At 47.3% G+C, this 25,721-nt stretch overlaps 1 protein-coding gene across 3 annotated transcripts; it reads right to left on the reverse strand.

Moving 5' to 3' along the window:
• Positions 1-2,062: 2,062 nt before the first annotated feature.
• On the reverse strand, positions 2,063-24,033 carry camsap1b (calmodulin regulated spectrin-associated protein 1b). Of its 3 annotated transcripts, none has more exons than XM_068720712.1 (19): positions 23,611-24,033; positions 21,955-22,121; positions 17,797-18,059; positions 14,710-14,871; positions 13,633-13,713; positions 13,247-13,279; positions 11,008-11,149; positions 10,617-10,756; positions 10,339-10,435; positions 10,079-10,202; positions 9,165-9,250; positions 8,965-9,049; positions 6,108-8,382; positions 5,828-5,964; positions 5,500-5,735; positions 5,126-5,228; positions 4,878-4,990; positions 4,586-4,704; positions 2,063-4,471 (listed from the first exon to the last, which is right to left on the reverse strand). In XM_068720712.1, the coding sequence occupies exons 2-19, from the start codon at positions 22,118-22,120 to the stop codon at positions 4,175-4,177; spliced, it is 4,659 nt and encodes a 1,552-aa protein (XP_068576813.1). In that variant the 5' UTR covers position 22,121; positions 23,611-24,033; the 3' UTR covers positions 2,063-4,174. The 3 variants fall into 3 exon arrangements, with proteins under 3 accessions (XP_068576813.1, XP_068576811.1, XP_068576812.1); XM_068720710.1 differs by having other exon boundaries at positions 10,046-10,202; XM_068720711.1 differs by lacking the exon at positions 13,247-13,279 and having other exon boundaries at positions 10,046-10,202.
• Positions 24,034-25,721: the final 1,688 nt, after the last annotated feature.

Here is a 25,721-nt window from a genome sequence, read left to right on the forward strand (position 1 = left end):
TTTGTCTCTGATGTGGGTCGTGATGGAGGTGTTGTCACAACTTTTGCTGGAGGGAACAACAGAGATACTGAGCACATAATGTATTTATTTAAGGAGCGGGCAAATAATCCTGATTGTAACCGTGAAGAATTCCAAACATCAAACAGAAACTGAGACATGAAGACGTACCAGATGTGGACTCGGGGACAGTTGTGAGGATACCCGTGGGTTTGCGGTGGGTGGTCTGCGTCACCGATGGTGGTGTTGGTGCGGGCGACATCACGCACACCGACACGTTCCACGCAGGTCGACCCCTCAGAGATGGAGGACTCGCACAGGTCACCTCCGTCTGTCTGTCGAGCAGAGATCTGCTTCGTAGATCTGAGAAGAGAAGTGGCTTTATGTTTATAATAACGTTTTTAGAAACACGTGACTTCATGTTTTACAAACCTTTCAGAAAGTCGACAAAGTCTTCAGCTGCACAGGAACAGTCCCAGGGGTTCCCATCTAGTATGAGCTTGGTGGACCTGAGAGACCCGAAGACCTGAGGCGAGACCCGAGTCAACCTGTTCCCAGACAAGTCCAGCTCAGCCAAGACGGCGCTGGAGCTAAAACTATTCGGCTCAACGGCTGTGATGCGGTTCTTGCTCAGGTTGAGCCTCGTGAGGTTACTGAACCCTTTCAGATTGGACTCCTGCAGAACTTCGATGTGGTTTTCTGTGAGGCTGAGTTTGCGGAGGATGTCCGGCCGACCGAACCACTTCGGGTTAATATCTGTCAGGAAGTTCTGGTTCAAACTAAGATATGTGAGGCGCGTGAAAGAACTGAAGGCCCCTTCGGCGACTCCTGTAACACCAGCGTTGTTGATCATGAGGCTGGTGACAGAGACGAGGTCGTCGCTGCGTAACACAGTGGAGTTTATCTCCCCGACGTCGTTCACAGCCAGCACCAGGGTGGACAAACCGGGCCTGAAAGCTAAGAGCACGGCAATCAGTCAGTTTTTATCAGCTGCAATCATTGCATGATGAGAAAAAAAAAATGGCGGCAGTGACGATGCAGATAAGACGAGTGAATTAAGGGAACCTCAATGTACTTGTGTACGCATGATGGACCTATATTTTGTAGCAATTATATTTATTATTTCACGACGCAATTACAAAGTTGTACTTGTGCTGCCATCTAGTGGACACGATTGACTTCTGCAGACCGTTTAGAAACGCACACACTTTAAATCCATGGACGTTAATGTGACGAGGCATTTCTGCATTCAAAGAGTTTATGATTGGCAGAACTTTTAGGTATCAAACATTTAGAATAATTTTGAGGAAATAAGATTTGATTTACACTTTTATTAAGTTTCTTTAAAAGCTGTGGTTCGGATGACGTCAGAAGATGTCACTTCCAGATATCTGGCTGAACGAGGAGAGTCCTCACCTTGTGGAATGTTCGTGCAGAACCAAACCTGTTCCACTTCGGTACAAGAATGACTCAAACGCACATTTATCAGCGACAAGACGAGAGCAGCGACAGCTGTGGAGAAACGGGAGGCCTCAGATCAGCTGACCTCATTTATTATACGTGTTGTACGAGCGTGGAAGACGCACACTTACCCTTCATGGTGAGCGAAGTGATGGACGCTGGGTGCAGGTCTACAGCTTGGGACTCTACCTGGACTGAGTTTACACAAAGTTTGGGGGGGATCTTGTGATCGCCTGAGAGAAACATCGTTGCCATGGCAGATCATAGTCTGCTGTGGTTATGAGCGCTGGTGTCAAGGTGCTGTTCCAGTTGGGTGGTAGAGTGTGAGGCAGTCAGCGCCGGGAGGCCTGAAGGCGTTTGAATGAGAAACTCAGCGTCGCCTCTTTGCTTTGAGAAGATTCGTGTCGTTTAGCGTCAACTCAAACATTTCAGTGAAAAGATGCAGCTTCGCCTGTCGCGAAAGAAATGTGGAAAAACCCAAAATAATAACTTGTTGGTTGTGCAAAGACTACATATCAGTGTGGTGTCTAAAACTAGCAACAACAAAAAACCAACATAAACAGTGGAGTCTCACAAATGGACAAATCAAGCCATGAGAAAAGAATAAAAATGAAAAATGTGACTTTTATTCACTTGAAAATGTGTTCCGTTTCAGTGCTTCCATTTGTAAAATAAATAGATGGCAATGGGATCAACGATAAAATCAACAAGGATGACAAGTACACTAGTGTAACAAAAATGGTGACCAAATGCCAGTACAATCTTTTAGTGAACATAGAAATACACTTGCATACAATTAAGGATCTGCCACCCGTCCACCCAGAAACAAACCAATATGCAGCAAAAAAGGAGAAATCAAGTATTAGGTTGTTTTTGGAGACAGCAGTAGTATCGCATCAACGGAGACCCTTTAAGTGTCAGTATTAAATCTTAGCGTTTGGTTTAGTTTCAACAATTTTTTTTTTTACGAGCGCACAAACAGCAGTGTTATCAATTAGTTCTTAGTTTTGATGCCCATTCAAAAAAAAAAAAAGGTAAAATCCCAACAGACAGAAAGTAAAGTGCTCGTGCAACACTTCTGGTTGTTCTCGAGGCCAACAAACGGTTTCTATAAAAAAAAAAAAAAAAAAAAGCACTTTTGTATTTCTTTTAAAGACGGAGAGACGAGAACATGGCGGCTGTTGTCAACACCTTGGAGGAATGTTCTTTAATGTTGGTTGAATAACTGAACCACAGTCCCCGACACACAAACCCCTCTGTGAACGGATCGAATGACGTCACTCGAAGCGCTTACAGAGCGACACGGAAAACACCCTTCACAACGAGAGTGCGCGCGCCGCGCTCGTGGTTAAAGAGGGCCGGGTAAAAACACTCAGGGAGGGGGGAGGGGGGAGGGGGAGGGGTTACATTGCATGAAAGAAGCCGTCGACAAGTGTTCGTGAGTGCACCTTTATACAGGACAATTCAAGAGTGCCCAGTGGAGCGAGAGAAAAAAACACAACTAAGCTCTAAACATCAGAGAATATCCGTTATGATGAAAACACATAACATCAGCTCAGACTCTAAACCACATCGCTTTGATCAGGAGGAAAAGAAAAAGGCTGAAACAAAAGAAAAAAAGCATAATTTCTGTACCAAAAATCTATCAGTCACCCATCTTCCCCCCAGAAAAAGGATGTTTCGACAAATAAAAAGTATTTAAAATGACCGTGGTTAACTTTATTTTTTTTGTTTTTTTTTGTTGCTATACACATATCCAGTGCTACACGATCAGCGCCTAGTTTAAAAAGCGGTTGAATAAATAGACGATAGTACCACGATGCGTGAAAAGGCCAACGGATGTCTGAGGGAGACCTGAGGAGCTCCCCGGGACTAAAGAAGAAGACAGTTCAGAGCAGCAGGTTCTTTGTTGGGTTGGTTGTTTGGTTTTTTTTGGAGATCCCCGGTGAGGCAAATTCGGCAATGCCAGCCTGATTCGACAGATTGGACAGTCCACGCAGGAAGAGATTGTTGTTGGGACAGCAGAGCAGACTGGCGGTCCTAAAGGGTCGTAAAAAGGTCCTTTGCTTCGGATGTTACCGAAAAAGAGCGACAGAATTCCCCCCAATGTCCGCCTCCTCCTTTTGATCCAAATTCAGCCGAAAGGAGAGGCGCTTTAGTGCTGCAGCTGAGCTCTCGACCATGACAGTGCTGAACTAATAAATACTTAATGTAAAAAAAAAAAAAAAAAAAAAAAATATGAACATCCACCACGTATGAGAGGAACAGAGAGGAAGAAATGCCACATGCTTGAGTCGTATAAAAACCAAGCCGGACCAAAAGAAACCCGAATAGATCGCATTCCTCTTGTTGTTGCAAGCACCGATCCCTCAGACCACCTGTGACACACACACACACACACACACACACACACACACACACACACACACACACACACACACACACACACACACACACACACACACACACACACACACACACACACACACACACACACACACACACACACACACACACACACACACACACCTTTTCCCTCATTTCTTCCCGGGTCCACCTACAGAGGACCGCAAGTCCATAAGTGCGGCCTCCACGTTTCCAGGCCGAGCGCGGCAGTGAGCTTGGCTGTGGGCGTCGATGCGGTCTATTCAGGAAACAAGCGAGACGGGGAGAAGACGACTTGGATGAAGGAGGAGTTTTGAGATCCGGCTCTCTGCTATTTTGCGCTTTTCTTTGGCACGGCGCCTCTCTTGGCCTGCCACAGGTGGTTGTGGATGGTGATGGCGTCCACGCTGACCGACACGGTCTTGGCGGGGATGACGGTGAACTGCTTCCGGTCAGAGCTGTACTTGTACAGCTTGTCGATCATCTTCTTGCCGATGCTCTTGGGTCCCGTCCCCGTCAGCTTTTGGATCTCTTCCGTGTCGGGGAAGTACGAGTAGAGCGCCCGGAACTGGCAGCCGCCGTCACGGAACAGGATCATCAGGTGGTTGGACTCGCACTTCTCCAACTCCTGGAGGGGAAGGGAACAATGATGATAATTAACACGGCGCTAATGTAACGCTGAAGTACAGTGATGTAGTGAGCAAAATGAGTAAGAAGTTCACTGTTGGGCTCAAAGACTGACCTCTAGGATCTGGTTCTTCTGAGGCTCGTTGACTTTGCCGGCCAAGCAGCAGTGGGAGATTGCATTGTGGATGATCGGCTTATTGGACTTGGCGCTGGGCTCTTTGAAGAGTTTGGGACCTAAAGGACAAAAGCCAGTTAGATCTCATAGCACAGGAAACAATTATCCATTTATAGTATTCTGAAAATGACAACAAGCAACGCAGGACACAATGAGCACGGCTCTTCACCGATCAATGAATGACACAGCTACCGCTGGGTTGTCACAGCAACATGTCTGATGATAAACGTACCAGTGTATTCGGCCATGGAAGTGATGGAGGACGCAGTGGAGCCGTTGTCCCAGTCCCTCTCTGCGGCTCGACTGTTGGTACGACTGCCGGGAAACGACTCCACGGAGTCGCAGCTGGAGGAGAAAAGGAAAAGGGAGGCGCAGGCTGAAAATACTGGGACTACTGCAAACCTTGAAAACAATACGCAGAATATTTCTTAAGCACAAGCTAGCATTGTAAACAAAACAAAAAACGCGGAAGCAGCTTACCGCTGAGAGCCCGCCCCTCCAGAGTTGACGCTGTCGGCCTCGTTGGTGGCAGCGGAGGCCAGAGACAGACTGGAGCCTGATTGGGCGTTGTTCAGGTTGTCAGCTGTGTGAAACAGAGAGTTTGCTTTTGTGGTTTCTGAGCAATAGAAAAACTTTTTGCATGTCTAATAATCTTTTAATTTAGGTTTTTTTTGCTGCTTAAACTCGTTAGTTATTTCTGCCCAGTTGCAGATAAATATTAGGCTACACTAACCGGTGTTTTACTCCATTTGATATTGAATCCATCATTTAATCCAAAGACGTGAAGACATTTGCGTCAGAAAAGAATCTTAATGTGACCGTTAAATGTCAAACTAATGATGCAACGATCTTACGTGTGGACGAGTAGCACTTGGAGAAATTGTCAGCGGCCGCCTCCTCTCTGAGGACGGGCTTGGGTCGGTGTTTCTGCTTGGGTTTGGGGGTTTTGGGGGTTTTGGGGGCTTTGGGCTTCCCGAGGCCTTGTTCCTCCAACATCTCCTGCTGCTTCCTCCGGAGGTACTCCTGCTTTATCAGCTCACGCCGGGTCTTCTCGTCTTCTTTTCGCAAGCGGTCCTCCTCTGCCTTCCGCCTGGTTTTGAAATAAAAACAGCAGCAGCAGTGTTAGCATGTCGTTTTTGGAAGAACAACACCGAAATCCTACGCTAACGTTGGACAGGTTACCTGACTTCGTCTCGTTTCAGCTCCGATTCTGATTCTAGTTGTTGTTTACGGAGTCGAGCCTCCTCGGCTTTCTTCTGCTGCTTCAGCAAGAACGCCGCTCTCTTCTTAGCGAGCTCATCCTCGGCCTTCTGCTCATCCTACAACACAAGAACATGGAACCCGACATGAACATGAAACCCGACACCAACGACTGGAGTTTAAATCGACCGGCACAAATTCATGAAATCATGTAAATAAAAGCAAATGAATAAATGAAATACATTTCATTCAAAGGCAGTACCTTGAAGAAGAAGCCCATGCCTGACTTCTGCTCTCCATCGCCTCCTTGTGTCGTGTCCTCAGCAGCTTCCTCTTCCTCGGGGGCTTTCAGCACCGACAGGTCCACCTCGATCAGTGCGGACCTGTTGCGCTGCACCTCGTCCGATGGCACGTTCTCTTTCCCTGAACCGTCTGAGGAGTTGAGGTCGGACTCTCTCTGGGTGCTGGACAGGCACTCGTCAAAGGACACTTCCGCGGCGACCGCGGCCTTCAGGTCCACTCGGGTCGGCAGGCGCATGTTTGCCTCGTCGTGAAGGCGGAAGCTGGCGCTCCGAGCGTGGCCGGCGCCCGGCCTGTCGATTGTCTCCGCCGCGGTGGGGTTCCTGGGGCTGTCGGGCTGGTCGGCCCTGGGGGACCGGCCCCCGGCTAAGTGCCTTAGGTGTGGTAATGTCTCCGACCCGCTCTGGGTCGGGGTGAGGGCCCTGGAGGTCTGCCGGCCCTGCTCCTTGGCTATCTTTAGCTCCGACGGTTTGGACCTGGAGCCCCGGCCTGAGCTCAGCTTGGGAGGTTTCCTGGTGGGGGTGAGGCCGGCGCTGGAGATGTGCTCCACAAAGTGAAAGCCCGCCTTTCCCTTTGAGTCGGCGTTTTTGTCGCCGGTGGCGTGAGGTGGCGGAGCTGCGCCAGGCGGGGACTGTACATTCTGTTTCATCAACACCTCCTGCTGCAGTGACAGCTGCATCATCTGTTGCTGGATGCTGCCGATGGCGTCGTTCAGCAGGTCGATGGAGCGGCTGCACTCGTTTAGGTCCAACTCTTCTTCCAGATAGAAGCTTCCGCTGGGCTCTTTCTTTTCTGCTGCTAAGGCACCTGGCGGGGGGGGCACTGCCACCACTTTGTCCCCTCTGAGGGCATCGACACACATGTCGTCTTTACTTGACGGCGCTCTCTCCGCGCTGAGCTCGTCTTTAGAGATGTCAGCTTTGAGCGGGTTGGGTAGCGTGTCGCTTTTGCCGCCGCCTTTCTTCACGATGTGCAGGAAGGCGGCCTTTCCCAGCTTCTGCCTCTGCCTCGCCGACAGCACTTCCATCTTCTTCTTCTGGTGCTCGATGGCGCGCCGCTTCTCCTCCAGCTGCATGCGGAGCTGGACGATTTCAGAGGCCAGCACGTTAGAACCGCCGTTACCATCGCCGGAGGGGCTCTGGTCCCTTCTCAGCCTCCAGGAGGAAGACAGGGGCCCGCTGCTCTCCGATCCATCCGGAGTGGTCCTTTGGGAGCTGGAGGCACTGGAGCGGAGGTCGTGGTTGCTGCCGAAGCGCTGCTGCTGGGCTTTGCGCTCGGCGAAGGAGGTCATGCGCACGCTGCCGCTGGCCATGCTGCTGGCCTGGGAGTGACCGCTGAGACAGGGGCTGGAGCGACCGCTGCCGCCGTTCATGTCTTTGTCCTCGTGCTCTTTCACATTCATGTCCTCTTGGAGTTTGGCCGATTCTTCTTCTTCATCCTCATTAAGGGCTTTCCTGGTCCAGTTGGGGTCTTTAGTGGTGAGAGCTTCATCCAGATCCTCTTCCTCTTCATCCAGGTCCTCAAGCTCAGCGTCCAGGGCCTGGGCAGGCTTTGGTTCTTCAGAATCTGAATGAAGGTAGAAACCCCCGGCTGGTTCTCTGGACGAGGGGTCCACACTGCTGGTAACAATGGGGCAGAAATCTACCGGGCCCTGTTGAAGCTCCCCTGACGAGTCTGCCTCCTCACCCGGAGGGGTAAAGGTCCGGTTCAAGCCGCAGGGAGCTTTCCTACGGACGGCCGATGCAGATCCGTCTCCTCTGCGTAGGGAGCCCCTTCCAGAGGAGTGGGGCCCCTCACCACTCTCCTCCTGCTTGTTTAGACATACAGACTTCTCTTTAGCTGCTTTGATCACAGAAGGCATCAGTGGTTCTAGGTAAAAGCTATCGGGTGCAGGCGTGGACTCCGCCGATGGCTTGGGTCCCGCCGTGGCAGTTGCTTGCGTCCCGTCGACCCGTTTGGGGACGACGGCAGCGTCGGTCCTCGCAACTGCCACCAGAGTTTCTTCCCCATCCTCGATGTTGACATTTCCCAGGAGGCTGTGGCCGTTGACGCGGCGCATTGCGGCCTGTGAAGGCTGGTGGACGGACGTCTGGTGTTTGGGCGTGACGTTGAGGACGTTGGACGCCAGGCTGTCCTTACTTATGGAGCGAGCCAGACTCACGCTGTCGCCGGAGGCAACGTCTGCGTCGCTGTCGGCGGCCGAGTGAAACATGTAGGGGCTCAGCGTGGACAGCGGTCTGCAGGAGAGTGGAAATAAAAACAACACTTAATATACAGCGTACAATACATGGAGCTAGTATACTTCCTAAATACCTTTCATTTAACTACTTTCATTGTTACGGCGACTTTTTATTGCAGATGCACAGATTGCAATTTGAGTCAACTATACAGCTATATTAAACAGCAGGCTCCAGAAAGATAGTTACACGTCAGTAGTGAATAAAAAAAATGATTGTATTCTTATTTATTCGCCTTGATTGAAAAAGATCTTGGCTTTAGGGTTATAATTATATATTATAAGCTGCTTAGAGCTGGTGTTAGGAAGTTAATCCATCCAATGTTCAGCATTTCTGCATGAGCCTTTACATTAGCCAATGGATTGTCTTTAAATCAACTGATCAATTAACTGGCAAATCATTGCAGCTGTACAAATATTTATACACAGCTAACATCTTTGCCGTATAAATTATATCCCTGTTCAAAAAGACGGACAGGGAGTGAACCTCTAATCGAAGTATTTTTGCCCACAGAGCTTTAAAAAGGTGTTATAGTAGTATTATAGTACTTTGTTTCATGTTATAAGCCAATTAAGGTTTTACCTCTGCCTCTTGTCGGGCCATGCAACAACAGAGCCTCGGGGTTGTCCGTCCATTTGAGTCAGCGAGTTGGAGCGGTTTCTGAGACCTTACCAGAAACGGACACAAGAGTAAAGAATCAGTCTAACAGCAGCTGCTGGTCACAATCACATAGTGACGAGCAACCCTTTGTCTGTTGTTGGTGCAAAGACTGCTGTCCTCACCTGCACCATCTTCTCCTTGCTGCTTCTGTTGCCTCTGTCTGAGGGGCAGGAGCGGATGGGAAGGACTGAAGGTTGGACCCCCTTTACTAAAAAAAACAAAAAACAGAAATCACTTCTTAAAAAACTAACAAACATAACTGTCTTTCAAACACTGTTGGGAGAGCGGATTAACAGAAAGTCTTCGCTTCACCGGTGCAAAGTATGGGGTTAGAACACCAAATGCATTCAGTTATCTTTCAACACAGACAAAAGCCAAAAACTTCAACAGGCAACAGACAAGAAAGTGGCATGAAAACGTCCCAGTGACCCTTTGAAGCTGGAGTGCAGGACTTTTACATAGCTCTCTGTGTTTCGCAGTATACTGGCGTCTGTGACAACTTTCCCACGCTGGTGCATGCCTGCCTGCCTGCATGCATGCCTGCAGGTGAGCTCGCCACACCTCCCTCAGCCCCAGGGGTGCTCTCATCAAGTCGTCAACTTCAATTTGACTGAAATGAAAATTGTCTCCGCTTATTAAAAATTTGCCGACACAGCTTCCACCACGCTCCTAGCTGCCGCGTCATCGCTACAGTCTCTCCAGTACGGTAATTAACCCCAGATAGCAGACAATAGTTCTTCACTCCAGCTTTAAGACAGCTAACCGAACTTCTACACAAGCGCTTGCGATGCACACTCAAAGAGAAAATGCAACAATCATCTTAGCAGTGCGCAAATCCGTGTTCACTTTGGGGAGGTGAAAAGAGGGTTAGAGGTGTGGGGAACATGAGAGTGACGGTCAGACAGTGCTGCAGATCTACCCGTCCCTTGAGGGCTGCTGTTACTGGGTTAGGAGACAGGATCATGATGAGGCGGAACGAGGAGGAGAGCGAGAGAAGACTTACAGGGGGTCAGAGTCTTCAGGGTGCAGGAAGTACCTGTTACAGACTTCAGGGCTGCTCTGGTTATCGGCCGAACCAGGGCTGGCCAGGAAGCTGCGCTTGGTGGCGTTGGAGATAGGCACTGATGGGCGGGCACTCTTGGGCTGAGCTATGGTTCGAGCTGAGAAGAGGAGGAAGAGAGAGACGCAGTGACTGATGCTGGCTGTCATCAGAACGTGTAACAGTGACACCGGTTGCTCGGAGAGGCTGGAAGGAGATTTACGTATTTTGCAGTAATCACACGGGGGGATGCTTACCATCTTTGAACTCTTGGAGATCTCTGGGCTGGACGAACTCTGGCTTGACGGTCTCAAACCACCAGAAGAGTTCAGCGATGAACACCATCACATTGTGCTACGCAGAGAGCACGAGAAACACACCGAAAAGACAACAATTGTTTAACCCAAGCAGGTAAAATAGTGACGTCAGCATCGTCTGCTGCTGCCTGATAGGACGGCTGGCTTTTAGTCCTACGTTCCAAAAGTAAATTTTTACTGCGAACGTTTATGAAAACACAGAAAGTAACATTTCGTACCTTGAGCACGAGTGGCGAGTAGAGCATGTCCTCCATCGTCAGATAGAAGCTCTTATTCAGATACTCGTTGGCGAACTCTTTGAGCAGGTGAATGTTGTACAGGCTATCGGCAATGGAGGGGACTTCCTTCAGGCAAACATCTGGTCAGACGGGCGGAGAGCGAGCAGAGTCAGATCGGGACACAACTCAATGACCTGCCCGGCTATAAATGTCACAGACGGGACCGGGACAGTAAGCCGTGTGCAGGCGCCACAAATAGGATCACACGAGGATATTAAATTCAATGTGTGGAGCGGAGAAAGCTCGACGCTCTTTACGGAAAGATATTTCGAGGGCAACTGATAATTAAGAATCATCTATTGAATGCGGGTCTGCGAGCGGCTCAGCGTACCCTCCAGCTTCATGAGGTCCGGGCAGTAGTAGTTGACCACAGTGAGCAGCGCCGCTCCGTCGCAAACGTCCCTCATCAGGTCTTCCAGCAGAGGGAAGAAGGGCAGCTGGCGGCCTGAAGCGTGCTCCCGGCGGTACCGCACCTAACCGCCAGGGGGAGACGAAGAGGGCGTTATGAGGAGAACGGCGACAAACTACAAACACCACAATGACACTAACAACGGATGACACCACATAAAACATCCTAAATGCATTGACTAGCGTCACAAGCACAGATCTCTTTTGTTGGTCGAGATTCACGTCTGAACTAGTCAAGGCATATATTGATCACGGATGTTTCGCTTTCTTTTGATCGAGGCTTTGAAGCATCACATCAAGGTTCTCCCGTGGAGTTTCAAAGAAAACTAGTGGTTTGATTTGCTGATGTATAATATAAGATGATGCTCCTCTGCAACTGGATCAGCAGCAGCAGATTTAGTGCAAAGACGAAGCCTTGCTGCTCGTGATCAAGCAGTGTAGGGAGAACCCCGAAGAGATGGAGGTGGAGGTGTTAGAGCAGTGGTGTGATGGTCAGCCTTCCTCAGGCCTCAATGGCAGAGGAGCCCAACGTGACCCGGCTGAGAGGATCTGGGCTAATCACGGTCCCACTGATGGGAAATGAGTGTGTAGTAAGAACAGGAAGTCACCGACTACAAATAGAACATGCACAAATCAACTCAATACAACATGATATAGGCTGAACATTGTTACATAGGCATGTGCAACTGCTTTAGAAACTGCAGATGGAGCTCGATTACAGGCCTACATATGATTTGGAGCGACATAAATATAGATAGCACAGGGTGCCAAAGCGGACTGAACCGACTGGTACCGCGGCTTGCAACTCCGAAATGCTTCCGCGGTGACATGCAAACGTTCACCTCATACAAGGAACACCACTCGGTATGTAATGACGAATCAATCTGACATTTCTGGTGGCACTCGTCAAAGAGCTTAGTGCAGATATGTCAACACGTGTGTGTGTGTGTGTGTGTGTGTGTGTGTGTGTGTGTGTGTGTGTGTGTGTGTGTGTGTGTGTGTGTGTGTGTACGTAAACTAGGTTTGAGTCACCATTACATATGTAGTTTGTTCACCAGAGAGCACCGACATGTTGATTTGCTCAGTATGCATCTTGGTTTCTAAGGAACCTTTGAATAAAGAGATCAAAGCTTTATCTTAAACCCAAACTGATCGAAGAGGGCAAAGCCTCGCACAAACACTATGACACGACTATTCACGATTTAAGAAGATCACAACACAAATACTTATACTTATCTTAAACTTGTAACATGTCCAGCATTTTCTCAACATTCTACACAATTAGACCAACTGTGCTAAGGTATCTTTCGTCACAAGTCACAGGTGAAACTACCAACCAAACTGAAGGAACTCTACTACTGAATAAGTTCTACGCAAAGAGGAACTTCTCCCGACAGAGAGGGAACACTGTACCGCTTCTGAGAGCTCCTCTGGCTCCAGCATGCAGTGGGCCAGCTCGTGCATGACATCATTCTGACACACACACACAAGAGAGCAGAGATAATGTCAGCGGAGACCGTGTGCACTTGGAGGAAACAGTGTGTGTGAGCAGAAGAGAGAGAGAGAGAGAGAGAGAGAGAGAGAGAGAGAGAGAGAGAGAGAGACCGGAGGGGGAATGACAAAGCAGATCAGTGAGAGGAGGTGGCCAGGGATGGGACTGCGAAGCAAAAAAAAAGGAGAGGTGGAGGCATGGATGTCCTCTTATTCTCACTGGGCAAGCAAATACCGCGCGCACACACACACACACACACACACACACACACACACACACACACACACACACACACACACACACACACACACACACACACACACACACACACGGCGTACTGGAGCTTGAAATGAGGCAGCACACATTGCGTAGCTAAAAGGAATCTCTCTTGATCACTTCACAATTAGGTCAGAGGAACCTTACACCTGGGTGACATGTTTGCCACGAGGGAACGAAAAGAAGAAACCAAAAAAAAAAAATAGAGAGAGCCGTCAGCGTTCTCCCCCTGGCTGACTGACGCTGGCTACAAGCAGCACAGAATGAGCTTGAATGAGCCATGGTGGAGTGTGTGTGTGTGTGTGCGCGCACATCAACACAGTACTACGCGTGCAAGGGGGGGGGGAGGAAAGAAAATGGGGTTATGGGGGGAGAGGGCTGGCATCCAACTTACAGGGACTAGCTTCCAATACCATTTGGAGGGAGACTATCCAGTTTGCAGGGATAAGAGAGGAGAGGAGAGGAGAGGAGAGGAACAGATGAGGAAGAGGAGCAGAGAGATCAACAGGTCAGAGGAGACAAAAGGGTCCGATCGGAACAGGAGAGCAAGGTCAGAACAACTGACATCAGGGAGAAACATTCCTTCTATCAGAACTTCTTGAGGCAATGACATCTGGATGAAGACCAATGAAATAAATGTTTACTTCTAACAGTTCCAAAAGGCCAGAAAGATAAAACTACTGTTAGAAATGTGTCGGTCATTTTAGCTCTGGTATTCTAGGTTTTTTTTTCTGTCTCCTGTAAAAGAAGCAACCCGGAAGACGCTGTGAGTGGCTTTACCTTCTGGTGGCTGGGGGACTCCAGTGGGTGGTGCTTGACTTTGTGCTCCCGTTCTGTAATCTCCTTCATCTTAGTGTTCACCTGAAAATAGAAATAATGACAGTGTGTTTACAAAAACAGGTCAAAGATGATCTTTTATTCTCCCACATGGGAATAAAAACTGTCCCAAACGGACAGTGATGGTGTGGGACATCATGATGACTAATGGACACACTGCGTCACGGCCTCCAGAAAACAAGAGGGCCACTGTCGCCTATAATGTCAGCGTGAAACCGATTATTCATACCGCATGGTGCTGAGCGACAGCCGAGGGTCACAGTCAGATCGACGAATACGGAGTAAAAAGGCTGCAAGATGTATGGAACGCTGCCGATGTGAAAAGTTAAATATGGTAAATGAACTGGCATTTTATGGCGGCTTTGTACTTTCTAGTCCTCCAACCACTAAAAGCACTTTCGCTGCATGCCAACATTTACCCATTCACACACACACACACACACACACACACACACACACACACATTCAGGCAGAGGCTGCCATACAAATTGCCCAACAGGACCTAATCTAATGCTCTCTCTCTCTCTCTCTCTCTCTCTCTCTCTCTCTCTCTCTCTCTCTCTCTCTCTCTCTCTCTCTCTCTCTCTCTCTCACACACACTCACTCTTCAGGAGTAATGTGGGGTTCAGTATCTTGCCCGAGGAGCCGGGGATGGAACCGCCGATCTTCCGATTAGTGGACGAGCGATCTATCCGAGCCACGGCCGCCGCGTTTCTTTTCCGATTTCTGCCTGGGCGATTATGCGATCGGTCCGTACGTGTGAGTGCGTGAGCCTGTCCGTCCACGGCTAATATCGCATTCTTCTGCTGGATGTGCAGGTACAGCTGCACGCTCAAGGACCTCGTCACTCACTACTCTTACATCCCGTTAGTGTCTAGCTGAGGGGTTTGCCGATCGTGGGTTGTATTCATTCAATCGCACAACACAGCGGTAGTGGTTGCAGACACGCCTGGATCAGATCTGCACTCTACTGAAGCACCTGTAGTTGTATGTGCACTGCTTGTGTCTGTGTGCTCCAACCTTGTTGATCCAGAAGACCATGGCGTCCTCCAGGTGAAAGGGCAGCTCCTTGGAGGCACTGAAGGTAGAGAAGCGCTTGACAGAAGCCACCACTTTCTCGATGCTGATCATCTCCACTGTGTAGGCCATCATGAGGGCATCGATCATCGGCATGTGAGCGCTCTGAGTGAGGGGGGGGTGTACAAACAGAGGACAATTCGATTTCAATGGATTTATCCTGGTTTCCAATGCAATCACTATCACAGCCAGCAGCAAAAGAAGCTGAAATTGCAATCTAATGCAGATTTACCCAAACAACACAATACACATACTGAGCTTATTATTGTAGAATATGATCTAATGTAGGGGAGAGCGACATGGTCAAAATCTTCTATCACGATATATGTAATTATATACCGTGGCAATGGTTATTATCACAATACGGTTATTGCTCTGTGGATTCGATTAAGAATTGGTGAAAATAACCAGATCATACTTCATCACATCTTATCATTTTCTTCTCTCTTTTTTTTTTTTTTTTTGGAACTTCCAATCTAAACAAACTAAAAATAAACTTCATAAACAAAAGACTCAAAACTCTTTCAAAATCGAGCTTCAAGTGTTACAGTATATATATATGTATATGTTACAGTTATATGTAATAAAAATAGTCAGTGACCAGTGGATTCTGGGACAGAACAGCCACTACTGTGTGTGAACAAATGAATGAGATTAATGGATGAGGATCCTGAGGTTGAAATAACTCGCCACGGTTTAATGAAAGGTGACACTTCTCATTTAGCCCAATGGGTGTCCCGCCTTTAAACCCACTCTCTATATCATAATGAAATCCAGAGGCCCAGCAGGGGTGTATCCCCACTCCAAGAGGCCCAACACCTGCTTCCTGCCAGTAAAAAAAAATATCCCTTCTTAATAGCCAGGGAGGGGATTAACACCAAATACTAATACATCTCTGATCCCAGCTGGCAAAACACAATGTTGGTAGTCGGCCTCTTTTTCTGAATCTCAGTCTATGTAAAAGTCTATAAAGGGTTACTCCTCGTCCACAGCTTCACAATTATGCAGCACCTGGAACCATAACAGAGCAAATACGTACCTGCCGTTGTTTCAGTCAGTGCTTTGTGCACCATATTACTGGCTTAATCCAACTGGTGATGGAAGTGCACAGAGGCTAGGCTCGTTAGCATAAAGAACGAGCGCTATTCAGAACATGAACAACGACAGAGACAGTGAAAACCTACTTCCAGGCAGACCTGGACATAAGACGGGGGAGAGGAGGAAAGGATGAAGACTGTGTACGGAGGAAGCTGAAGGCTGCTCCGCTTCTGCTGGCTCACTGGATTCACTCACACAGTAGATTTAATCATCACATCTTAAAAATGTTCCCATCAATTCTTGTTGCTTTAAACTGCTAACTTCCACAACTGCTGTTGCACGAAATGACTCAAGGTGTGCTGCATTTATCATCTGAATGTCAGTAAGTAGAGCTAACATAAATGAAACAAAAGGGCAAATATTCCAGCATGATGTGCTGTTAAATCTTTTGTTCTCACTCTGCCCTTCATCAGGGCAGCGAGGAGCCCCATGGAGAGGGCTGCTGCTGCCCGGAGCTGTCTCTGTGTTTGACAGACAGACAGACAGCGGGTGCGCGCTCACACACACACGCACGCACGCACGCACGCACGCACGCACGCACGCACACACACACACACACACACACACACACACACACACACACACACACACACACACACACACACACACACACACACACACACACACACACACACACACACACACACACACACACACACACACACACACACGTTTAAGTGGACTCCAGAGGGTGGCCAGTTTCTCAAGGTTTTATAAGCCCAGCTGTTGCCCCAACAAGAGTCCGACAAGGTGCAGAGGAATTGTCTGCCGGCACAGAAGCGGTTTCATTCACACAAACGTAGAAAGATGTTGCTATGGAAACACCTTGTCAAGTCAGCAAACTGGTGGGTGGGGGTGGGGGTGTGCAGGGGGTGGGTTCCAACAGTCTATCAGAGATAAGCGGTGTCCTGCTCAGGATTTTTCCGTCCCCTCACAGAGCTTTTTGTGTCTGGCTGCTTACAACCAAGCCTGTGTGGATTATTTTGTCAGATGCACCCCCCCCCCCCCCCCCCACCACCACCACCACCACCACCACCACCCCGACCAGCCTCAGCCTGCAGAGACGAGGCCTGCTCCAACTCCATTGCTGGTTTCCATAGTAACAAAAAGGGATAGGAAGATGGCTCAGAGCAAGCGAGCTGGTTGGCGTTCATCCTGTCCCGTGTGAAGTGTGAGACGTCGGATCTCGTTGCATTCAAGGACATTCTAATGGGGATGATTTTCAAGGGCCAGCATTCAGTAAATGCTCACCAACATGGAGGTAACATCTGTATTCATGTATTCTCTTTGCATTGTATGACAATATAAGTGAGGTAGGTAGTAAGCGTTGTCTTTTTCTCAATTAGTCATTCAGCTAAATCATTAGATGAAGAATTCATTCTGAAGAAACTGTAGTTGAAACAAAAAGATGTTGTTTTTTGTAGTTTTAAGCAAAAAATGATTGAGATACATTTGTTCCAGATTTTCAAAATCTGAATCTGAATATGTGGACAGGAGAGAGAACAGATGTGGGGGAAAATGAAACACCACAGGCCTTTATCACCGCTCTATTTTGCATGATAGTCACTCACACAACTAGCAAGAGTAACAGTCAAATTCCACCTCTTAATTTGAATAAAGAAATGATAAGGAAGTGGCCAAATCATCTTCAGAAATGCTCCAATAAGTCAAGCAAAACAGCTCGCTCCTTATACAACTGTAAATAAGATGAACTGTCATGCCTTTCCACTGTGTTTTAGTTCCTCTACAGGGTAGAGAGAAGCTTCCTGGTGGCTCAAACATCTGTGGTGGAGACCGACTGCACTGCTGGATCGAGATAAACACAGTGATTTCACTGAGGTAAAATGACACGTCAGAAGCAGGAAGAGCTCGGGCCGACGTGCAAAGCTGTTACAGCTTCTGGCCTTATTTCCTCGGGTCGAGTCCACTCACCATTTTGATGGGCGCACAGGCCAGGTCCTCCTCTGTGACCGGCGTGTCGTCACTTTCCACGACATAGATGCCCTTTCTGGACAGAGACTGGACGACCGAGAGGTGGGACTGCAGAGACGCCGCCTGCTCCGTCTTGAGGATGAGGGCGCAGACGCGGCAGTAGAGCTCGCAGGACAGCAACAGGCGGATGACGGGCGGCTTGATGTGCTCCTGCTCGTACTGGTCCGTGTAGAACGGGTCCCTTAAGTCCTCTGGAATGTGGTCTGCAATGGAGAGAGTGGTCAGGTGACCCATGAGGCATTTAACAATATCAATAAAATATTAAAAAAGGCGTTTGGCGAACATCTCCGCCTCGGCCTACACCCATCAAACGTCTACCGTGTCAACAGGCTGCAGGAATGCGACAACTTTCTATGTACTATTTGTTCTACGCCGGCTTCAGTTTACCTGGAGCAAACAGGACCGTTTGGGTTTGGAAGTCACAGCCTATTACTCCAGGAGAACATTGGGGAAACTGGGATCCTTGCTACGCCGAGTGGAAGCAGGCCTCTCAGGTGACCCGGTGGGCTGTGCCAGCGCTAACTTAACAGCACTGGAGCCACAAAAACTAAGAGAAAACAATGAGCTACACTTCAGAGTCTATCGCAGAAATCACAGCCATATAAGGGCGAGGGACGGAGGCACGCACAACCCAAAGTTACATTGCATCGTAAACCACACGGAGGCTTAAAATAGGTCGAAAATGATGCAAAAAAAGCCAGTCTGAAATCCTGCACTACACACACCCTGTTCTGTTAAATCTGTTTTTTCTGTGCTTTAGCTCCAGTAACACAGCGTAAGCCGTGTGTGTGTGTGTGTGTGTGTGTGTATGCGATGTGTTCTTAGTGCCGGCTCTGAATGGGGAGATAAAGGGAGCCACTCGTCAGCGAATCTCCTGCTCACGAAAACAGGAAGGCAGCTCCTTCCAGCTGGTTTTGTAGACGATAACACATAAAGTACAGATGTTGAACGGCACAAGTGAGGATGTAGAAAATATGCTGGCAAAGAATATTACACTATAAAACATGATGGGGCTTGTTAACCAGATATATGCTCATAAAAAGAAGTCATCCAGCATGACAAAAGCATTTAAAAACGAAAGAAATCTTAGTCGCCTATTACCAAAATGACTGATTAGTCGATCACTCAGCTAAAAAGGGGACCGCCCTAACACATGAACTATACACTGAGAATGTTTTACTCAGCTCTAGTGTTGCATAAGATCACGTTGAACGTCACAGGAAGGTTTCCTAGCTTCTAACACATTCCGTCTTTGCTTGGGAGAAATCCCAAACACAGAAATGTTGCTCTTCTGTCTTCAGACATTGTTTGTGCTTCTGCCTGTGATCATCACACGGTGCATCAGAGACGTGTCACCTGCTGAGTCAGCCTAGAGAGTCCCGATCCTTTCTGTTTGGTCTGATCAAATCCCTTTTGTCAATGCACCTGTGAACATTTGTTGTGATGTAAGAAAGAGATCGCATGAAGAAAAAGAATAAACAGAAATGGCGATTTTGTTTTAATACGATTAGGCGTGCGGCCTTTATGTCAGTAGCCGCTAATGCTCAGATCACATCACCGTCAGCCAACCGTACACATGGTGGCAAATTAAGGATGTCATTATACAACAGCATAAATCTATTATGAACACACTCGGCAGCAGTGTGGGTCGTTCCTGGAGAGCCACGTCTGAGTAAACACATTTAAACAGTGGGAATGATTGTGTGTGAAAACAAAAAGGGGGTCTGGCTGGGGCGAGACTTCACGATTGACTTCATTCCTCAGATACTGATGTTGTGTGGCAGCACCCCCCCCCCCCCCCCCCCCCCCCCCCCTCCCACCCTCGGGCCCCCCCAAACCCCCCTGCCACCAGGAGCCAGGCTGAAACATCTACTAACTGGGATCGGGTGGAGCATTGAGGATGGGGTTTTGGCAGCAACACCCAGGATGTGCTACAGCAGAGTCAGCCGACCATGATCGGCACAAGCAGGGGAGAGCGAGGCAAAGACATGTGCTCACTGTCTCTGTCTGTCTGTCTGTCTGTCTGTCTGTCTGTCTGTCTGTCTGGAGCAGCTGTGGTACATGAAGAGGCCAGTTGGACAGGAGACCATGACGTACACAAACGAGATGGCCCCACTTATTTAAAAAAAAAGAAAAAAGAAGGGAGCTACGTCACTGTTTGTGTCCGTCAGTCGATCCACGAGTCAAGCAAACAACTGCGCAGCATTAGCCACGTAGCAGACACCATATGAGCCACGGGGTGGGGAAACAAATGGGCCTCGTATATATATATATATATATATATATATATATATATATATATATATATATATATATATATATATATATATATATATATATATATATATATTCAGTTCCCAGGGGAGGAAGATAATTGCGGCTGCACCTGAGAGTCGCCTCCCTCTGAGCTGCCAAAGCTTTGGAGCCAACGCATGCCTTCTGTTGTGACCGAACAGCGTCTCCGCCCAGGTTTATTTGCGATGCGTCGTTAATATGCTTACATTTTTATTTTTATTTTTTGGCCTGCGTTGCTTGCCAGGGCCAATGATGGCAGACCAAGAACTGAGCAAAGCAATTGCCTGCAAGCTTTGTTATGAACTCGGAGAAAATCAGTCTATAAATGACCTTAGAGCAAACTGCCAGGCTTAGAGAAGAAAACAAATTGGGCAAAAGAAACCGTAGCGTTCCACCCATAACCTTTAATTACCATTAAAACTCCGACCTGACTGACGGTTTAATACCAATCCTTCAGCGGTTTCAGAAAATCTGGGTAACGACCACAGATAAACGAGAGACGGCAGAATACAAAGCAAAGCTTGTACGAGCCTCTGAAATAATGACGGACGAGTTGACCGGAGGCTGCGCTGACGCAACAGACATGCAAAGCAGTAAATAATAGACCTTGTGCATCAGATAGCGGAGGCCTGCACTGACTTAGCTTAACGTCTGTGATAAGGAGGAGACACGGCGGAACGAAGCTAAAAAAGGTAAACGGCGGCCCTGCACTAAAACAAAAGCTCCGTTCTGTGGCGTTACTCCAGACGGAAGCTTAAACAGCTGACAGTCGGGATGTACCACAGATTCACTTTTCTCATGGATAATATATAGATATGCACAAAGCAGCAATGGACTGTACAGCCTGTAATAATTCATAGTGGATCTAATCTGAAAACACTTTAATAGCTGGAGATATGAAGGGCGTAAATCAACAGCACCACATTTGACTTTAAAATTAACGCGTTTGTGTTTGTAATTCATTCCATGTAATATATTGTCTTGTATCTGGGCCCTGAGTATGTAATAAAGTTTTGATTTGAATGGACCTTAATGCACTTGACCAGCTGCTCCCAGTAAAAGAAATTGGTCTCATGATATCAACTACTCAACAGGAGACAAGCTGCGATGGTGCTGTGTTCTTTTAATTAAAAAGGTTGATCTTAAGGTTGTCCTAAAATCAAAAAACAACTCATCCTGGAAATGTATCCAGCGCTAGACTGATGCAAGCGCAGACAAGAGGCGGAGAACCCGGCCTAAATGCTCAGTTACTAATGCTGATAGCATCTCAACAGGGAGTGCGAGTGACCGGCAGTGCAGATCAGTATTTTCCATGCTCCCAGTCGGGTCTAACAAATATAGCCTGATCCTCAGCGGCCGTCACTCACACCGATTTGGGTTCAATCTCGCTGGCCGACCGAGAAGAATGAAAGGATCTGGTGAGTCAGTGGTGGGTGGGGGGGGGAGGCTTCAGTTGCAGAGTGTTACTGTTGGCTCAAGTGCAACACATACAGAAATATTTCTCTTTCCTTTCCCGTCACTGTTTCTCCCCCCCCCCCCCCACTGGACGCTTTAAAACAATCTGCTGACGGCAGAGCGTGGATAAGAGTAAACACATTGTTTCAACATCAGAGATAAACTATGAGATCACGAGGAAGACATTGTGTGGATAAGCGCAACCTCTCGCTGTCACTCATGCGCTACGTGTTGAATCTGTAATGGCAGATATGTCGATCACAAGTCACACGGTGAAGCCAAATGTAAATCTAAATAAGAAAACTTAGGTAGCATTTGTGTTGCTCGAATGCCAATTTAATTACTTACCGATGCCATAGGCTTTGGCAAACAGCCAGCGCAGGTTGGCAGCTATTTTGGCTCTGGCCGAGTCGTACATCTCCAGCGGCACGACGTCCATTGTGCCCTCCGCAACCCCAGGCAAGTCCACCTTTCTCCTGGCACTGCCCCCGCCGGCACACAAATCAACATCCATCCTTAAAAACAAAACAGAAAGAGGATTTTAACGTCACAGTTACACCGAACGCACGGCTGAGTAAACAGTCAAACAACAGGATCATTTAGCCAGTCGCAATACACTGAATTACAATAGTGTCTAGATGCTCTATTAGAGTGATTCTTCAGTGACTAACCAAATAAAATCCTCATCTGGTGTTTGCTGATTACAAAAGGAAAGTGCTGTTTTGGGTGCCGCTGTTAATCCTCCCTGTTAGGCTTATATCTGGTGGCTGAGACATAAGTACCAAAGTAGCATCCTCCTCGCTGGCGTGATCACATTCATTACGAGTCGAGCGCTTGATTACAGAGAGCACACGACGTCTTCTCAGTTAAAATGAACCTCGGCCGACAACGACTGAAAACAGTGCTGAACACGAACGATGAAACTCTCTGGTCATTACGTGTATTGTAGCACACATGTACTGTATGTACTAGACCACAAAATGAAAAAATAAGCCTGTTTGAAGTTAGTCTGTATCTTTTTCCTTCACCCAATAAATCACATTAGTTGCTTGAACTCAAAAAACACTTGCTGAGGCAGCACATTTTGGGCCATTAAGAACCTGAGCAACTATACAGATAGCTGATCAAAGCTCACCACAGCCTCACGTCCTGCACCAAAACAACAACAACAACAACAACAACACAGGATGGTATTTACTGTCTCAGTGCTTTGTCTCTGATAACTATCTTGCTTAATTTGGGTCATATTTTTGTTTTGTTTTTAGTGAGTTCTCCTCTAAAGCGCACGACTTTGTACTCTGCTGCCACACAGTATTATTATTATTATTATTATTATTACCATTACACAGTGTCTGCAGTGAGTCTAGCAGACTCATGTTTCCAATCAGTGCTGAAGCTAAATGAAACTCAGAGCACTTTCACTTTCAAGTGCAGATTCTCTCCGCTCTAGTAGCACTTTAGTGGCCCCTGAAACACGCTTAACCTTACAAAAGCACTATGAATAAGTCCAACGCAGCACTTCCACCTACATTGATTGTGATGATGATTCTGAGGAAAAAAAAAAACAAGTGCACCCACCTGCTCACAAACACACCCTGCTAAAGCTCATGTACATCACCAGACAAGCTCAGCTATCCTCAGTAAAGTCAATGTTATATATTACATTATATTATATATTATAATACCTGTGGCGTGCTACGTTGACGTCACCTCACACCTCGTCACTGTGTTACCATTAACGGCCCAATGCTGGCTGGATGAAAGAAGCTAGGTGACGGCTAATTAACTACATTAGCTGCATCTATAGCGTTAGTATACTCGTGTTACGGTAATCTCATTAACGAGGGGAAGAACCGTTAGGTGGCAAAGTCCACATTTGGTTAACGTCAGGTTAGCTAAACGGGCCATACATGCAAATGTAAAGCAGCTAACGGTTAGCTCGCTCGTGTCTCCTGTAACGTCTTACAGGAGCAGCATGACGTTAGCTAGCTGGGAAGACATTACCTTGAAAGGTGTGGTGTGTATCTTCCAAGGCACCCTTCAGTTTAAACACGTATCCAAGGATCCGCCTCGCTTCACAGCTGCTGTGTAGACAATACACCAGCAGCAGCGGCGCATCGTAGCCGGCTAATAAAAGCTAGCAGGGAGGCGAGGAGTCTGGGTGGTCTCCTCCCAGAAACAGGACCCGATTCGCGGCCTGTGTGTGACTACCGCTCCGCGGCAGGCTTTCGGCTCAAACAACCGCCAGGGTTTGGAGGAAAAAGGGAGAGGGCTCTCCAGGGAAGAAACACGAGAGGCTGCTCCTATTCAAAAAAATGTCTCTGTATTAAACGCCTCATTGTAGTTAACAGAATACAAAAACACACACATATATATATATATATAATTGGCTCTGGCTTTGCAGCGAGAACCGGTGGCTGTGTTCGCGCTCTGCCCATAGAAATGTAATTACCAGCCCAAGCTTTCGTAAAAGCAACGACTGCGCATGCGTGATTACCTTCCAGCGAACTGGTAATAACCAACTGTCAATAATAAACCAACAGTAGGCCAAGTCACTCTGCTAATTATATTTCATTCGTTGTTTTAAAGCTAGATTGTGTTAAAGCAATGACTTAGCTCAGTTTATGTTCTATTCTAAATCTAACCACGAGACTAAAGCTATTTGTTTGACAAGTTGACTAAAACCACTAGCATGCCCAGTGGTTCCTTCCTTTATTATGTCTTTATTTCACTATGAATTCATCACAATATAATATGTCCACGTTTTTGTTGTTGTAGTCCTGTGCTGTCGTTGTGACATTGACGAATGGCGCCATCTAGTGGTGAAATGTGGCATCACAAGTTGAAGCATTTCAGTGGTTTTGTAAAGCAGTGCCAACTCTAATTTGTATGCTGTCAAAAAATAATAGTTTGCATGTTAAAGACAAATTAAATAACTCATAGGTGATGGTGTGTTAGTGAAATAACTTCATTAACACATTATTTAAATAGATAGTCTTATTCAAATATATTATAGGTCAGAAGAAGGCACATTGAGCTGCAACACTATAGATTATAATAAAAGATAATCATGCCTACTGGAGATTTTAAAATGGCACATTAAGACAAAGATGTGAACACTTCTATGAGCCTGTAAAAATAAAAAAATAAAGTGCTGTTCTACTTAAGATAAATTGAATGTGTGCAAGCATGTGTATTACATTAAGAAATTCAGCCTTTCAATGGCTACCACGAATATATTATAGAGCTGCTACATGTGGAGTAAAACAACTTGTAGATAGAAATACAAGATCATTGGCATACATGTTTACACACATTAAAATAGTAATAATTTCTTGCTTGCTTCTGTTTGAAATTGCTGGCATTTCGTTCATACGCATCCCCACCTTCTTCGTCTTCTCAAGAGCGTGCTCGAGATTCATTTGAAAAGTTCATTTTCACTTAACATCTAAGGAGTAGATCAGCTTTGCTCATGGTTTGTACACACATTGTCCAAGAGGGAACACAGTACACTTCTGTTATCTTAATCAGAAGGCACAAACTAATAATTGTTTTCTGTTTCACAGGCGGATGAATCGGACAGATCTGAGGAATCAGCTAGAGGAGGACAGAGGAGCCACAGCTGCTCTTAAAGAGCTACAGCTCAAAAACACCAGCCTTCCTGTTGAAATGGAGCACTTGAAGGTACAAGTGGTTGATCTCATAGAAGTCATAGAAAGAGCAGCAGCGAAGCTGAAAGGCGCAATCACTGAGGTGACCGCAGAGCTCCAAGAGGACAGGAAGTCGATTGAGTGATCTCCAGAGTGATCTTGAGGCGTCCTCTTGTCAGCACAAAAAAAGAAACAGCGGAGCGTGATGTGGCGGATTGTGCCGAAATCGAGGCACTAAAAGGACCGCCTCACTGAGCAGCAGGAGGAAAGTCTGGAAAAAAAAGACAATTAAATCCAATCCCTGCGCGTCAATCTCCAGAACCTTCATTGAAGCCAAGGACAACATTGTCTCCCTCACTGCAGGAGAAAGCGGACCAGTGAGCCTCAGACCTCAAAGAGGAACGAACAAAAAGAAACGGATCACTCCAGAGGGACTATAAGGCCGCTGGAGCAGAAGAACCGGAT

Source organism: Cebidichthys violaceus, unplaced genomic scaffold (genome assembly GCF_023349555.1).
Source record: "Cebidichthys violaceus isolate CVI_PGR_0920_01 unplaced genomic scaffold, fCebVio1.0.p SCAF_26, whole genome shotgun sequence".
Classification (NCBI taxonomy): domain Eukaryota; kingdom Metazoa; phylum Chordata; class Actinopteri; order Perciformes; family Stichaeidae; genus Cebidichthys; species Cebidichthys violaceus.